Raw genomic sequence first — 16039 nt, forward strand, 5'->3', positions numbered from 1 at the left:
CTCTCTGACACACCCAGCAATTTATTCGCGATGAATTCCTGAAGTACAGCTAACTGGAGTGAAGGATTAGTTCCACCAACAGCAGCAGCTAGCTTCTTTAGTAGGACTCTTAATTGTGCATACTTTGCAAGTTAAGGGGTAACTAAGATTATATTAAAACCAGGAGCCAAGCTTACCTGTACAAAAAAGTATTTCTGAGCTACAGCACAATGAAAAAAAATTTGAAAATTGACATGAACAAAAATGAATAAACCAACCAATTGCTTACCAGTGACTAAATCACTTTGTAGATTGACAAGAACTGTAGGGCTTCAGGCCATCACCTTCATGAGGTGTGACCTTTAACTTCTTTCCTTAGTTCCATGGGTCCTCTCACCACATTCACTTCTTTCACCTCTAAATACCATAATATGACAATTAAGAAATTTGGTATTAATAGTACACAATATCTTGCAGTGAACAAATGCAGAAAGCAAATTGTAACTACAGAAGTCACAGTCTCTCTTTGAAAGTGTACGAAGTCTAATGATTTGACCTAGTTTGTCAAGGTGTTGTAGCTCTTATTAGGCACATCTGTCCTCCTTGAAGATTGTCTTTAAAGATAAATTTTGATAGTCTGGTTGTTTGTAGATTCATCTTCGTTCATCTTTTTTATGATAAAGTGTAGATGACACACAGTTTATTCAATAGGGACATATTGGTGAAACACGCTTCCCAATTTAGGTTTAATAGATTTGGTATTAGACAAAGTAATACAGTGTTGACACTCATTGTATTTTTCCTCCTGTTGAATATGTAAGACATCTTAGACTTCTGCTGTGGAATACAGTGTTATTTGTTATTTCATGTGTTTTGGTAATCTTGGATTTTTCACGTATCAAAACAAAGAATGAAACATCTGGTAGCATTATTACAAGTAGCATTGCACAAGTAATTTGTAAAGTAGGTATTTGAGTTTTAGGAGTATTAACAATGATAATTTTCTCTTTCTTCCACAAATCAGGGTTGAAGAAGCTATGAGAACTGTCAAGAACCTTCAGGATAAGGGCCGAGTAAGCACTTCAGCCTTTCTTTATGGCTATGGTAATGGAGGTGGTGGCCCAACAAAGGAAATGTTGGAGCGTGCACGAAGATTGAAAGATGTTGATGGTTGCCCAAGGTTGGTCAATGCTTTATGTTACATTTGTCAATGTGATCAAACAAAAAGCTGGTGAGAAAAAGAAAATACATTTTTTTTAAGATTCTTATAGCAATGCAAAGTGGGTGAAGTAAGTTTAAATATATATTAATGTACCATAAACATTTAACAGAAGATTATTGTGTTGTTTAGAAAAAGAATTATACACTTTCATACTGTCAGGAATGAATAGAATTTAAGGCTCGCAGAATGTCTTAATGATCATTATAATTAACTGTATGCCTCAAAAAGAATAATTTAGGTAACTACAGACTGTCAGAAGTTAGTGGTTGATGTAGCTTGAAAAGTGCCTTCATATGTCGCCAAGACCTGCCAGTAATAGGATGGCATTAACATACTCTAAGCCTTTGGAAGGTAACAAATTGTCTTTGCCCTAACATGTCAAGGGGTGCTTATGTGCTTCATCAGAAGACTAACTTAGGACTGGCCCAGCTAGATGATCAGTAATACACGATTGTTTGTATTGTTTATGCTTTAATTGAAAGTGTTTTGGTTATTATAAAGAATTCTTTGATGAGCTAGCTACTAATGAGAATTTAAGTCTTCCAAATTCATTTCTTTTCTTTCTATCTCACCCACATGTAGACTATTAGCATTCTGTCCACAAACAATCTCTCTGTCATGCATAACACTTGACAACACTGAACTCACGCAGCTCATTCTTCGCAACTTTAGATTTTCCTGCGGTGAGCACGATGCACTCGCCCTACCTTTTGGCAAGTTTGTAGGAGCAGAGGTAGAAGTAGTAGGTAGGGACATTTAGGTAGGAGCATTAATTAGAAGTAGTCAGTAGGAACTTTAGGTAGTAGTCTCTGCAAACACTGCACAAGAGATGCCCTCTCCCAGTGGCCTGTTAAGGGTGAGGCACAAGAGGCTAAGAAGCAGTGCTGGAGTTATCTAGTTATGGAGACTGTTGCCATTTCCACTGCCTTAAGGGAGTTCCAGTTGAAATAGGCATCAGCGATATAAATAGAAAGAGAGCAAAGATATCCAGTTAACTCATATTGAAATTCAAATTAGCCTATGGACTTTACTTTGAATGCTGAGAAACAAGTGAATCAACTTTATCCCATGCTGAGAGTTATGACTGGTAACCAGGTCCACTGGTACAGGACACTGTACAGCAATACTAGTTAGCACCCCACAAAGTGGATGTTTATTAGATGACCCCCTTTTTGTGAATTGTAAGTCATCCCCCAGTGCATGGATGATTTACTGGAAAGATCTTCCTTAAAAGTTGCCAGACACTTTTGTAAGTTTTCCATTAAGGCCTGTGCAGTAAGTGGAAGACAGTATATCCTTAATAGAAATTGTTAAGTGAGACTGGCAGGGTCAGATAGGAAGTAAATAGTAAGTATGCAAATTAAGTTTGTGAATGATTTAGTGTTGTAATATCAGTTTTGAAGGTATAGTACTCTACATGGAGAAATTGACAGCATTGTTTGGTCCTGCAGCGACAAATATTGACCTTGCTCATTCAGAATACTTCCAAGACTTCACATCACTGATTGACAAATACTGTTTCTAAGTTGAAAGATCCTTGTGTCCTTCCTGGAGGTCCTTCATTTCAGTGATTTTTAAATATCAGTACTGTATACATAAACAGATAGAGGTCTATATCAAGTAATTACTCATCTAATGTCAGAGATTTCAAAACCAAAGATGAGTGAGTGATGCATACTGTTACACCTACACAGTATTTCAACTAGATTATGAGTATTTTTGTGTGTGACTTATCTGGGTTCAAAGTGAGATTTGTGTCAAAAATTTTATGAGCTGAAAGATGCAAGCTGAAAACACAGCACATGGTTTCTTTTACATGTACATTCAATATCTGTTGGTTGCTGAGCACCAAGAGCTTAAGATAGACTGACACCAACTTATCAGTATGGTTATACCCTGTTTATATCATTTATCAGGCTTTAACTACTGATTCTTGGTTATTCATAGTAGTGGAACCATGATTATTATTGTACATTAAGCCCTCCAAATGATATTTTGTTAATTGAAGTTTTTGGCAGTGGTTACAGGTATTACTGTCTTGAATTTACCATTTTTAGGCTCAGAACTTCTCAGGAAGAAGTTCAGTCAGCCTAGTATATGAATTTTTTTACTCCTCTGAAGTACCTAATAGCAAAAGGAAAGAGCTCTTAAGTTTTAAGTATCTATAAAGTCTTTGTGTTTCTCTGAAAGCATGTGATGGTTTAAAGTTAGATAATACCCTGCCTTCTTGTTACAATTTCAATTTTTTTCACATTTATTGACCTTCAGATTTTCTATTGTACAAACTGTGTCACTTAATATTTGCTGTAATATTTTTTTTTTTTTTTTTTTTTTTTTTTCTCAAAAGAAGAAACAGAGAAGGGGGCCAGGTGAGGATATTCCCTCAAAGGCCCAGTCCTCATCCTCTGTTCTTAACGCTACCTCGCTAATGCGGGAAATGGCGATTAGTATTAAAAAAAAAAAAAAATAATAATTCAAATGATTTCCCCTTATGATACTTTACTCAGTGCATGGCATGAATAGTTGAATAACCAACAGGATGGAGCATATGTCACCTAATAGCTTCTTCAAACGTTTGGAATCTGAGAAGCAGAATCTCTGCCGTTGGGTTGGTGAACTGTTCCTTGAGCTTCACAATGGCACCTACACATCACAGGTAACCTCATACTGTTCATTGTTTTTGTGTGTAATGCTGAATTGATTTTCCTGTCCTTTGCAGGGAGAGGGGGGTGGGGGGCTACTGTAGTCAGCTAGTACTTCCGGTAAATACATCTCAAAACACATTTTCTCAGTATATACTTTCTTTCTTCTCTCCTGTGGAACATATCCCACTTGTGCACTGTTTCCTTCCATCCCACCTTTTTTTTTTTTTTGCTCCTATTTGTTCCTGCTAAATTTTTATATGTTCATACATAATCCTATTGTGGTTATCATTATCCTTATTTGTCACCTTTCTTTTTCCTTTCCTTGCACATTATTCATCACAGCACATGATCAGTAGTCTGTGTGGCAACCAAACCAAAAGTATCTTAGCCTTCAACAGACCTTGCATTGAAATTGTTCACCTTTTGTGTTTTACTTATTCCACTCATTTTTTCAGTCAGTTCATGATGTATCTTCTATGACACCCCTTATTCTGAAGTACAGATGGAGAGATCCCTTCCCATCTTATAAGAATTTGTAGTAATAGATAATATCAAAACACTGCCTCGAATGCGTACAGTTGTGTACATTTTTGTCAAGATTTTATTATTACATTTTCTATTTTTTTGGGCATCTATTGGTTGCTGTAAAACTCCATACGTTGTACTTACCCATTTGTACTGCATGGGGAAGGAGTTTTACGCCTGTGGGGCTCCATCTCTTGATCATTCTGTACTATTGTACAACTTCTTAAGATTTATGTGTGCTGACTATGCTAACCATGTTCTCAGTTATTCTTTTTCTGTTCATCCTCCACTCTTATACTATAAAATTATTTCTTATGCAACAAGTCCACACCCTTAAGCAAGCAAATCATTGACGTAAATCAAGCATTGACGTAGGTCAAGAAGAGTAACAGTCCCAAAACAGAACCATAAAATCATGTTGCCTCTCCCTTAGGTAATTTCTCCTCTGTAGAAAGTCATCCATTTGCATTTTGATTAACTTTAGTATTACTTGAGATACCTCACCAGGTTGTAGTTCATTGCCTCCTTCCCAGTCTCCTTTCTTATAGACAAGTATGACCTTTGTCCTTTTCCACTCCTTTGGCACATTGCATTTCTCTATTGATTCTTAAACAGTATTTCAAGAGGTGTGTTTAATGTATCTGCATGTCTTTAGCATATTCAGTGAAATTTTATCAGGACCATGAGCCTTAAAAGGGTCCCTTCTCTTTAATGATGGGGCAGTAGTTTGTTCAAGTCAATTGGGAGGTGAGTTTGAATGGAGAAAAACTGGAGGAAGTGAAGTGTTTTAGATATCTGGGAGTGGATCTGGCAGCGGATGGAACCATGGAAGCGGAAGTGGATCATAGGGTGGGGGAGGGGGCGAAAATTCTGGGAGCCTTGAAGAATGTGTGGAAGTCGAGAACATTATCTCGGAAAGCAAAAATGGGTATGTTTGAAGGAATAGTGGTTCCAACAATGTTGTATGGTTGCGAGGCGTGGACTATGGATAGAGTTGTGCGCAGGAGGATAGATGTGCCGGAAATGAGATGTTTGAGGACAATATGTGGTGTGAGGTGGTTTGATCGAGTAAGTAACGTAAGGGTAAGAGAGATGTGTGGAAATAAAAAGAGCGTGGTTGAGAGAGCAGAAGAGGGTGTTTTGAAATGGTTTGGTCACATGGAGAGAATGAGTGAGGAAAGATTGACCAAGAGGATATATGTGTCGGAGGTGGAGGGAACGAGGAGAAGAGGGAGACCAAATTGGAGGTGGAAAGATGGAGTGAAAAAGATTTTGTGTGATCGGGGCCTGAACATGCAGGAGGGTGAAAGAAGGGCAAGGAATAGAGTGAATTGGAGCGATGTGGTATACCGGGGTTGACGTGCTGTCAGTGGATTGAATCAAGGCATGTGAAGCGTCTGGGGTAAACCATGGAAAGCTGTGTAGGTATGTATATTTGCGTGTGTGGACGTATGTATATACATGTGTATGGGGGTGGGTTGGGCCATTTCTTTCGTCTGTTTCCTTGCGCTGCCTCGCAAACGCGGGAGACAGCGACAAAGCAAAAAAAAAAAAAAAAAAAATAGTAGTTTGTTCCACTGTGAAAACACTTTTGAACTAATTCATCAGCTCCTCATATCCTCACATCACCCTCAACTATTTTTCCATATGAATCTCTTAATCTGCATAGCTGCTCATTCACTGACAATCTACTTATGATGAATTATGGAAAAGTTTTGGATATTCATTACCTTATCCTAAATGTTCTTTCCAAAGTTTCTCAGTTCCTCTTTTTTTTTTATTCTACCCAGGGGCATATCTAGGGGAAATAGCGCCTATGGCAAGCACTGAAATTGTGCCCCTGGTTTGATTAAAATTGTACGTACAATGGATGAATATAAGAATATATATAGTGTAATTGTAAACTGTTGAAGAGTTAGGCTAAACTTAAATTTATATAAATTCTCACAGACTTAAAGTTAAAGACTTACTGATCAAAGTTGTAATGTAGAAGTGGTAATGCAACTGAGAGTAGCAAAGTATTACTATAGTTGAAAAGAAGGTAAGTTTCTATTTATCTAAAAAAACCAGACAGTTAAAAATGACAATCGGGTAGCATATTTCAAAAAATAAACCTGTTGAGTGTCCCCCCCCCCTTCCTCTTCAAGTGGCACCAAGGGTACCTGCCCTAGCTTCCATACCCTAGATACACAACTGAAACTATTACCTTCAATTTTTGGTATTTTTCTCAGAAAATAAGATTTCCTGTAAAAACTCATTCTTATAAGAAGTATTTTTCATTCTACATCCAATCTGGTGTTAAGATAATGTTTAGTCCTGTTAGTGACACCTAATTAACCTGTTAAGTGAAGTCAATTTTAAAATATTTCAGTTCCATTGCATCTTATTTACTGAGTATTTTTTGTACTGAATACAAAACTGGTGTTCAAATATCGTTTAGTCATCTTTACGACATTCATTTAAGCTGTTAAATGAATTCAATATTAGATATTTTCTGATCCTTTGCATTGTATTTACTGCGTATGTATCGGTGACTAAGAGCATTATGATATATTTTCCATGATTATTTTAAATGTAGAAGTGTTTAAATGAAGTATTTAAATATGTTATCTTTCAATTTTAAAACAAAAAGTTTTTTGAGTTAAAAAATACCCTGAACTATTGCCATCAATTTTTGGCATTTTTCTCAGAAAAATAGATTTCCTTTAAAAACTCTTTATAAAGTATTTTTCATGCTGAATAAAAGTCTGGTGCTAAAATATCATTTAGTCATCTTTACGACATTCATTTAAGCTGTTAAATTAATTCAATGTTAAATCATATCTGATCTTTTGCTTCGTATTTACTGGGTATGTATAGGTGACCGAGAGCATTATGATATGTTTTCCATGATTATTTCAAATATAGAAGTGTTTCAATATCTTATCTTTCAATTCTAAAACAAAAAGTTTTTTGAGCTAAAAAAAATTTTTGGCATTTTTCTCAGAAAAATAGATTTCCTTTAAAAACTCATTATAATAAGTATAGTTCATGCTGAATACAAATCTGGTGCTGAAATATCATTTAGTCTTCTTTACGACATTCATTTAAGCTGTTAGATGATTTCAATGTTAAATAATTTTTTATCCTTTCCCTTGTATTTGCTGGATATGTATCGGTGACTAGGAGCATTATGATATAGTTTCCATGATTTTTTCAGATATAGAAGTGTTTCAATATCTTCTTTTAATTTTAAAACAAAAAGTTTTTTGAGCTAAAAAATATCTTCAATACCTTCAAAAACTCATTATAAATAAACTCATTATAATAAAACTCATTATAATAAGTATTAAAAACTCATTATAATAAGTATTTTTCATGCTGAATACAAATTTGATCATAAAATATCGTTTAGTCGTCTTTGTGACATTCATTTAAGTTGTTGAATAATTCAATGTTAAATATTTTCTACTCAATTGCATCACATTTACTGAGTATTTATCGGTAACAGAGAGCATTATGATATATTTTCCATAATTATTTCAAGCACACAAGTGTTTGAATATCTTATCTTTCAATTTAAAACAAAAAGTTTTTTGAGCTAAAAATTACCTTGAACTATTATTACCTTCAATTTTTGTAATTTTTCTCAGAAAAATAGATTTCCTTTAAAAACTTGTTATAATAAGTATTTTTCATGCTGAATACAAATCTGGCGCTAAAATATAATTTAGTCGTTTACAACATTCATTTAAGCTGTTAAATGAATCAAAGTTAAATATTTTCTGATCCTTTCCATTGTATTTATTCGGTATGTATGGGTGACTAGGAGCATTATGATATATTTTCCATGATTATTTTAAATATAGAAGTGTTTAAATATGTTATCTTTCAATTTTAAAATAAAAAGTTTTTTGAGCTACAAAATACCCTGAACTATTACCTTCAATTTTTGGCATTTTTCTCAGAAAAATAGATTTCCTTTAAAAACTCACTATCATAAGTATTTTTCATGCTGAATACAAATCTGGTGCTAGAATATCATTTACTCGTCTCTACGACATTCATTTAAGTTATGAAATGATATCGATGTTAAATAATTTCTGATTGTTTGCATTGTATTTACTGGGTTTGTATCGGTGCCTAAGAGCATTATGATATATTTTCCATGATTATTTGAATATTTTTCTTTCTTTCAAACTATTCGTCATTTCCCGCATTAGCGAGGTAGTGTTAAGAACAGAGGACTGGGCCTTTGAGGGAATATCCTCACCTGGCCCCCTTCTCTGTTCCTTCTTTTGGGGAAAAAAAAAAAAAAACGGGGAGGATTTCCAGCCCTCCGCTCCCTCCCCTTTTAGTCGCTTTCCACGACTCGCAGAAAATATGTGGGAAAGATTCTTTCTCCCCTATCTCCAGGGATGAAATATAGAAGTGTTTAAATATGTTATCTTTCAATTTTAAAATGAAAAGTTTTTTGAGCTAAAAAATACCCTGAACTATAATTCCCTTCAATTTTTGGCATTTTTCTCAGAAAAATAGATCTCCTTTAAATACTCACTATCATAAGTATTTTTCATGCTGAATATAAATCTGGTGCTAAAATATCATTTAGTCGTCTTTATGACATTCATTTAAGCTGTGAAATGATTTCAATGTTAGATAATTTCTGATCCTTTCCATCGTATTTACTGGGTATGTATTGGTGAATAAGAGCATTATGATACATTTTACATGATTTTTTCAAATATAAAAGTGTTTCAGTATCTTATCTTTCAATTGTAAAATGAAAAGTTTTTTGAGCTAAAAAAATACCCTAAAGTATTTATTACCTTCAATTTTTGTCATTTTACTCAGAAAAATAGATTTCCTTTAAAAACTCATGGTGATAAGTATTTTTTATACTGAATACAAATCTGGTGCTAAAATATCATTCAGTTGCCTTTACGACCTTCATTTAAGCTGTTAAATGATTTTTTTTTTATTATTTTGCTTTGTCGCTGCCTCCTGCGTTAGCGAGGTAGTGCAAGGAAACAGACGAAAGAATGGCCCAACCCACTCACATACACATGTTTATACATACACGTCCACACACGCAATTATACATACGTATACATCTCAACGTATACATTATATTATATTTTATATATATATATATATATATATATATATATATATATATATATATATATATATATATATATATATTTTTCTTTCTTTATTTTAAACTATTCGCCATTTCCCGCGTTAGCGAGGTAGTATTAAGAACAGAGGACTGGGCCTTTGAGGGAATACCCTCACCTGGCCCAATTCTCAGTTCCTTCTTTTGGAAAATTAAAAAAAAAAAACGAGAGGGGAGGATTTCCAGCCCCACGCTCCCTCCCCTTTTAGTCGCCTTCTACGACACGCAGGGAATACGTGGGAAGTATTCTTAATCCCCTATCCCCAGGGATAATATATATATATATATATATATATATATATATATATATATATATATATATATTTTTTTTTTTTTTTTTTTTTTTTTTTTTTTTTTTTTGCCACTGTCTCCCGCGTTTGCGAGGTAGAGCAAGGAAACAGACGAAAGAAATGGCCCAACCCACCCCCATACACATGTATATACATACGTCCACACACACAAATATACATACCTACACAGCTTTCCATGGTTTACCCCCAGACGCTTCATATGCCTTGATTCAATCCACTGACAGCACGTCAACTCCGGTAAACCACATCGCTCCAATTCACTCTATTCCTTGCCCTCCTTTCACCCTCCTGCATGTTCAGGCCCCGATCACACAAAATCTTTTTCACTCCATCTTTCCACCTCCAATTTGGTCTCCCTCTTCTCCTTGCTCCCTCCACCTCCGACACATATATCCTCTTGGTCAATCTTTCCTCACTCATTCTCTCCATGTGCCCAAACCATTTCAAAACACCCTCTTCTGCTCTCTCAACCACGCTCTTTTTATTTCCACTCATCTCTCTTACCCTTACGTTACTTACTCGATCAAACCACCTCACACCACACATTGTCCTCAAACATCTCATTTCCGGCACATCTATCCTCCTGCGCACAACTCTATCCATAGCCCACGCCTCGCAACCATACAACATTGTTGGAACCACTATTCCTTCAAACATACCCATTTTTGCTTTCCGAGATAATGTTCTCGACTTCCACACATTCTTCAAGGCTCCCAGAATTTTCGCCCCCTCCCCCACCCTATGATCCACTTCCGCTTCCATGGTTCCATCCGCTGCCAGATCCACTCCCAGATATCTAAAACACTTCACTTCCTCCAGTTTTTCTCCATTCAAACTCACCTCCCAATTGACTTGACCCTCAACCCTACTGTACCTAATAACCTTGCTTTTATTCACATTTACTCTTAACTTTCTTCTTTCACACACTTTACCAAACTCAGTCACCAGCTTCTGCAGTTTCTCACATGAATCAGCCACCAGCACTGTATCATCAGCGAACAACAACTGACTCACTTCCCAAGCTCTCTCATCCCCAACAGACTTCATACTTGCCCCTCTTTCCAAAACTCTTGCATTCACCTCCCTAACAACCCCATCCATAAACAAATTAAACAACCATGGAGACATCACACACCCCTGCCGCAAACCTACATTCACTGAGAACCAATCACTTTCCTCTCTTCCTACACGTACACATGCCTTACATCCTCGATAAAAACTTTTCACTGCTTCTAACAACTTTCCTCCCACACCATATATTCTTAATACCTTCCACAGAGCATCTCTATCAACTCTATCATATGCCTTCTCCAGATCCATAAATGCTACATACAAATCCATTTGCTTTTCTAAGTATTTCTCACATACATTCTTCAAAGCAAACACCTGATCCACACATCCTCTACCACTTCTGAAACCACACTGCTCTTCCCCAATCTGATGCTCTGTACATGCCTTCACCCTCTCAATCAATACCCTCCCATATAATTTCCCAGGAATACTCAACAAACTTATACCTCTGTAATTTGAGCACTCACTCTTATCCCCTTTGCCTTTGTACAATGGCACTATGCACGCATTCCGCCAATCCTCAGGCACCTCACCATGAGTCATACATACATTAAATAACCTTACCAACCAGTCAATAATACAGTCACCCCCTTTTTTAATAAATTCCACTGCAATACCATCCAAACCTGCTGCCTTGCCGGCTTTCATCTTCTGCAAAGCTTTTACTACCTCTTCTCTGTTTACCAAATCATTTTCCCTAACCCTCTCACTTTGCACACCACCTCGACCAAAACACCCTATATCTGCCACTCTATCATCAAACACATTCAACAAACCTTCAAAATACTCACTCCATCTCCTTCTCACATCACCACTACTTGTTATCACCTCCCCATTTGCGCCCTTCACTGAAGTTCCCATTTGCTCCCTTGTCTTACGCACTTTATTTACCTCCTTCCAGAACATCTTTTTATTCTCCCTAAAATTTAATGATACTCTCTCACCCCAACTCTCATTTGCCCTTTTTTTCACCTCTTGCACCTTTCTCTTGACCTCCTGTCTCTTTCTTTTATACATCTCCCACTCAATTGCATTTTGTCCCTGCGAAAATCGTCCAAATGCCTCTCTCTTCTCTTTCACTAATACTCTTACTTCTTCATCCCACCACTCACTACCCTTTCTAATCAACTCACCTCCCACTCTTCTCATGCCACAAGCATCTTTTGCGCAATCCATCACTGATTCCCTAAATACATCCCATTCCTCCCCCACTCCCCTTACTTCCATTGTTCTCACCTTTTTCCATTCTGTACTCTGTCTCTCCTGGTACTTCCTCACACAAGTCTCCTTCCCAAGCTCACTTACTCTCACCACCCTCTTCACCCCAACATTCACTCTTCTTTTCTGAAAACCCATACAAATCTTCACCTTAGCCTCCACAAGATAATGATCAGACATCCCTCCAGTTATATATATATATATATATATGTATATATATATATATATATATATATATATATATATATATATATATATATATATATATATATATCCCTGGGGATAGGGGAGAAAGAATACTTCCCACGTATTCCCTGCGTGTCGTAGAAGGCGACTAAAAGGGGAGGGAGCGGGGGGCTGGAAATCCTCCCCTCTCGTTTTTTTTTAATTTTCCAAAAGAAGGAACAGAGAATTGGGCCAGGTGAGGGTATTCCCTCAAGGCCCAGTCCTCTGTTCTTAACGCTACCTCGCTAATGTGGGAAATGGTGAATAGTTTGAAAGAAATATATATACACACTCACAGACATATACATATATACTCATGTACATAATTCATACCATCTGACTTTATTCATTCCCATCACCACCCCGCCACACATGAAATAAAAAAACCCTCCCCCCTCATGTGTGCGAAAAGACAACAAAGGGCACATTTGTTCACACTCAGTCTCTAGCTGTCATGTAATAATGCACCGAAACCACAGCTCCCTTTCCACATCCAAGCGCCACATAACTTTCCATGGTTTACCCCAGACGCTTCACATGTCCTGGTTCAATCAATTCACAGCACGTTGACCCCGGTATGCCACATCAAAGCTAAATATATTCTGATCCTTTGCATTGTATTTATTAGGTATGTATCGGTGACTAAGAGCATTATGATATATTTTCCATGGTTATTTCGAATATAGAAGTGTTTCAATATCTTATCTTTTAATTTTAAAAGGAAACATTTTTTGAGCTAAAAAATACCCTGAAGTGTTTATTACCTTCAATTTTTGGCATTTTTCTCAGAAAAATAGATTTCCTTTAAAAACTCATTATAATAATTATTTTTAATACTGAATACAAGTTTGGGGCTAGAATATCATTTAGTCATCTTTACGACATTCATTTAAGCTGTTAAATGCATTCAGTGTTAAATCATTTCTGGTCTTTAGCATCGTATTTACTGGGTATGTATCGGTGACTAAGAGCATTATGATATATTTTCCATGATTTTTTTCAAATGTAGAAGTGTTTTAATGTGTTATCTTTCAATTTTAAAACAAAAAGTTTTTTGAGCTAAAAAATATCCTGAACTATTACCTTCAATTTTTGGCATTGTTCTCGGGAAAATAGATTTCCTTTAGAAACTTATTATAATAACTATTTTTCATGCTGAATACAAATCTGATGCTAAAATATCATTTAGTCATCTTTACGACACTCATTTAAGCTGTTAGATGATTTCGATGTTAAATAATTTCTGATCCCTTGCATCGTATTTACAGGGTATGTATCGGTGACTAAAACAATTATGATATATTTTCCATGATTATTTCAAATATAGAAGTGCTTAATATGTTATCTTTCAATTTTAAAACAAAAAGTTTTTTGAGCTAAAAAATACCCTGAACTATTACCTTCAATTTTTGGCATTTTTCTCAGAAAAATAGATTTCCTTTAAAAACTCATTATAATAAGTATTTTTCATGCTGAATACAAATCTGGTACTAAAATATCATTTAGTCATCTTTACGACATTCATTTAAGCTGTTAAATTATTTCAATATTAAATCATTTCTGATCTTTTACATCGTATTTACTAGGTATGTATCGGTGACTAAGAGCATTATGATATATTTTCTATGATTATTTCAAATATAGAAGTGTTTAAATATGTTATCTTTCAATTTTAAAACAAAAAGTTTTTTGAGCTAAAAAATACCCTGAACTATTACCTTCAATTTTTGGCATTTTTCTCCGAAAAATAGATTTCCTTTAAAAACTCATTATAATAAGTATTTTTCTTGCTGAATACAAATCTGATGCTAAAATATCATTTAGTCGTCTTTACGACATTCATTTAAGCTGTTAAATGCATTCAGTGTTAAATCTTTTCTGATCTTTTCCATCGTATTTACTTGGTATGTATCGGTGACTAAGAGCATTATGATATATTTTCCTTGATTTTTTCAAATGTAGAAGTGTTTTAATGTGTTATCTTTCAATTTTAAAACGAAAAGTTTTTTGAGCTAAAAAATATCCTGAATTTTTGGCATTGTTCTCGGGAAAATAGATTTCCTTTAAAAACTCATTATAAAAACTATTTTTCATGCTGAATACAAATCTAATGCTAAAATATCATTTAGTCATCTTTACGACACTCATTTAAGCTGTTATATGATTTCGATGTTAAATAATTTCTGATATTTTGCATCGTATTTACAGGGTATGTATCGGTGACTAAGAGCATTATGATATACTTTCCATGATTATTTCAAATATAGAAGTGTTTGAATATGTTATCTTTCAATTTTAAAACAAAAAGTTTTTTGAGCTAAAAAAATACCCTTCAATTTTTGGCATTTTTCTCCGAAATAGATTTCCTTTAAAAACTCATTATAATAGGTATTTTTCTTGCTGAATACAAATCTGGTGCTAAAATATCATTTAGTCATATTTACGACATTCATTTAAGCTGTTAAATGATTTCAATGTTAAATCATTTCTGATCTTTTACATCGTATTTCCTAGGTATGTATCGGTGACTAAGAGCATTATGATATATTTTCCATGATTATTTCAAATATAGAAGTGTTTAAATATGTTTTCTCTCAATTTTAAAACAAAAAGTTTTTGAGCTAAAAAATACACTGAATACCTTCAATTTTTGGCATTTTTCTCAGAGAAATAGATTTCCTTTAAAAACTCATTATAATAAGTATTTTTCATGCTGAATACATATCTGGTACTAAAATATCATTTAGTCATCTTTACGACATTCATTTAACCTGTTAAATGATTTCAATATTAAATTTTTGATATTTTACATTGTATTTCCCAGGTATGTATCGGTGACTAAGAGCATTATGATATATTTTCCATGATTATTTCAAATATAGAAGTGTTAGATTATGTTATCTTTCAATTTTAAAACAAAAAGTATTTTGAACTATAAAATACCCTGAACAATTACCTTCAATTTTTGGCATTTTTCTCCGAAAAATAGATTTCCTTTAAAAACTCATTATAATGAGTATTTTTCTTGCTGAATACAAATCTGGTGCTAAAATATCATTTAATCGTCTTTACGACATTCATTTAAGCTGTTAAATGCATTCAGTGTTAAATCATTTTTAATCTTTTGCATCGTATTTACTGGGTATGTATCGGTGACTAAGAGCATTATGATATATTTTCCATAATTAATTCAAATATAGAACTGCTTAAATGTTATCTTTCAATTTTAAAACAAAAAGTTTTTTGATCTAAAAAATATCCTGAACTATTACCTTCAATTTTTGGCATTTGTCTCCGAAAAATAGATTTCCTTTAAAAACTCATTATAATGAGTATTTTTCTTGCTGAATACAAATCTGGTGCTAAAATATCATTTAATCGTCTTTACGACATTCATTTAAGCTGTTAAATGCATTCAGTGTTAAATCATTTCTGATCTTTAGCATCGTATTTACTGGGTATGTATCGGTGACTAAGAGCATTATGATATATTTTCCATGATTTTTTTCAAATGTAGAAGTGTTTTAATGTGTTATCTTTCAATTTTAAAACAAAAAGTTTTTTGAGCTAAAAAATATCCTGAACTATTACCTTCAATTTTTGGCATTGTTCTCGGGAAAATAGATTTCCTTTAGAAACTCATTATAATAACTATTTTTCATGCTGAATACAAATCTGATGCTAA

The 16039-nt window shown here is 34.4% G+C and overlaps 1 protein-coding gene across 2 annotated transcripts in view; it reads left to right on the forward strand.

Annotated features, from left to right (window-relative positions):
* LOC139755427 (alpha-mannosidase 2C1-like) overlaps positions 1-16039 on the forward strand; it is an 87911-nt gene that overhangs the window by 41818 nt on the left and 30054 nt on the right. For both annotated transcript variants that reach the window (XM_071673729.1, XM_071673737.1), the window contains exons 11-12: positions 1004-1159; positions 3740-3857. In XM_071673729.1, the coding sequence (XP_071529830.1) occupies positions 1004-1159; positions 3740-3857 (274 nt within the window). The remainder of the gene's footprint in view (positions 1-1003; positions 1160-3739; positions 3858-16039) is intronic.

Source organism: Panulirus ornatus, chromosome 2 (assembly GCF_036320965.1).
Source record: "Panulirus ornatus isolate Po-2019 chromosome 2, ASM3632096v1, whole genome shotgun sequence".
Classification (NCBI taxonomy): domain Eukaryota; kingdom Metazoa; phylum Arthropoda; class Malacostraca; order Decapoda; family Palinuridae; genus Panulirus; species Panulirus ornatus.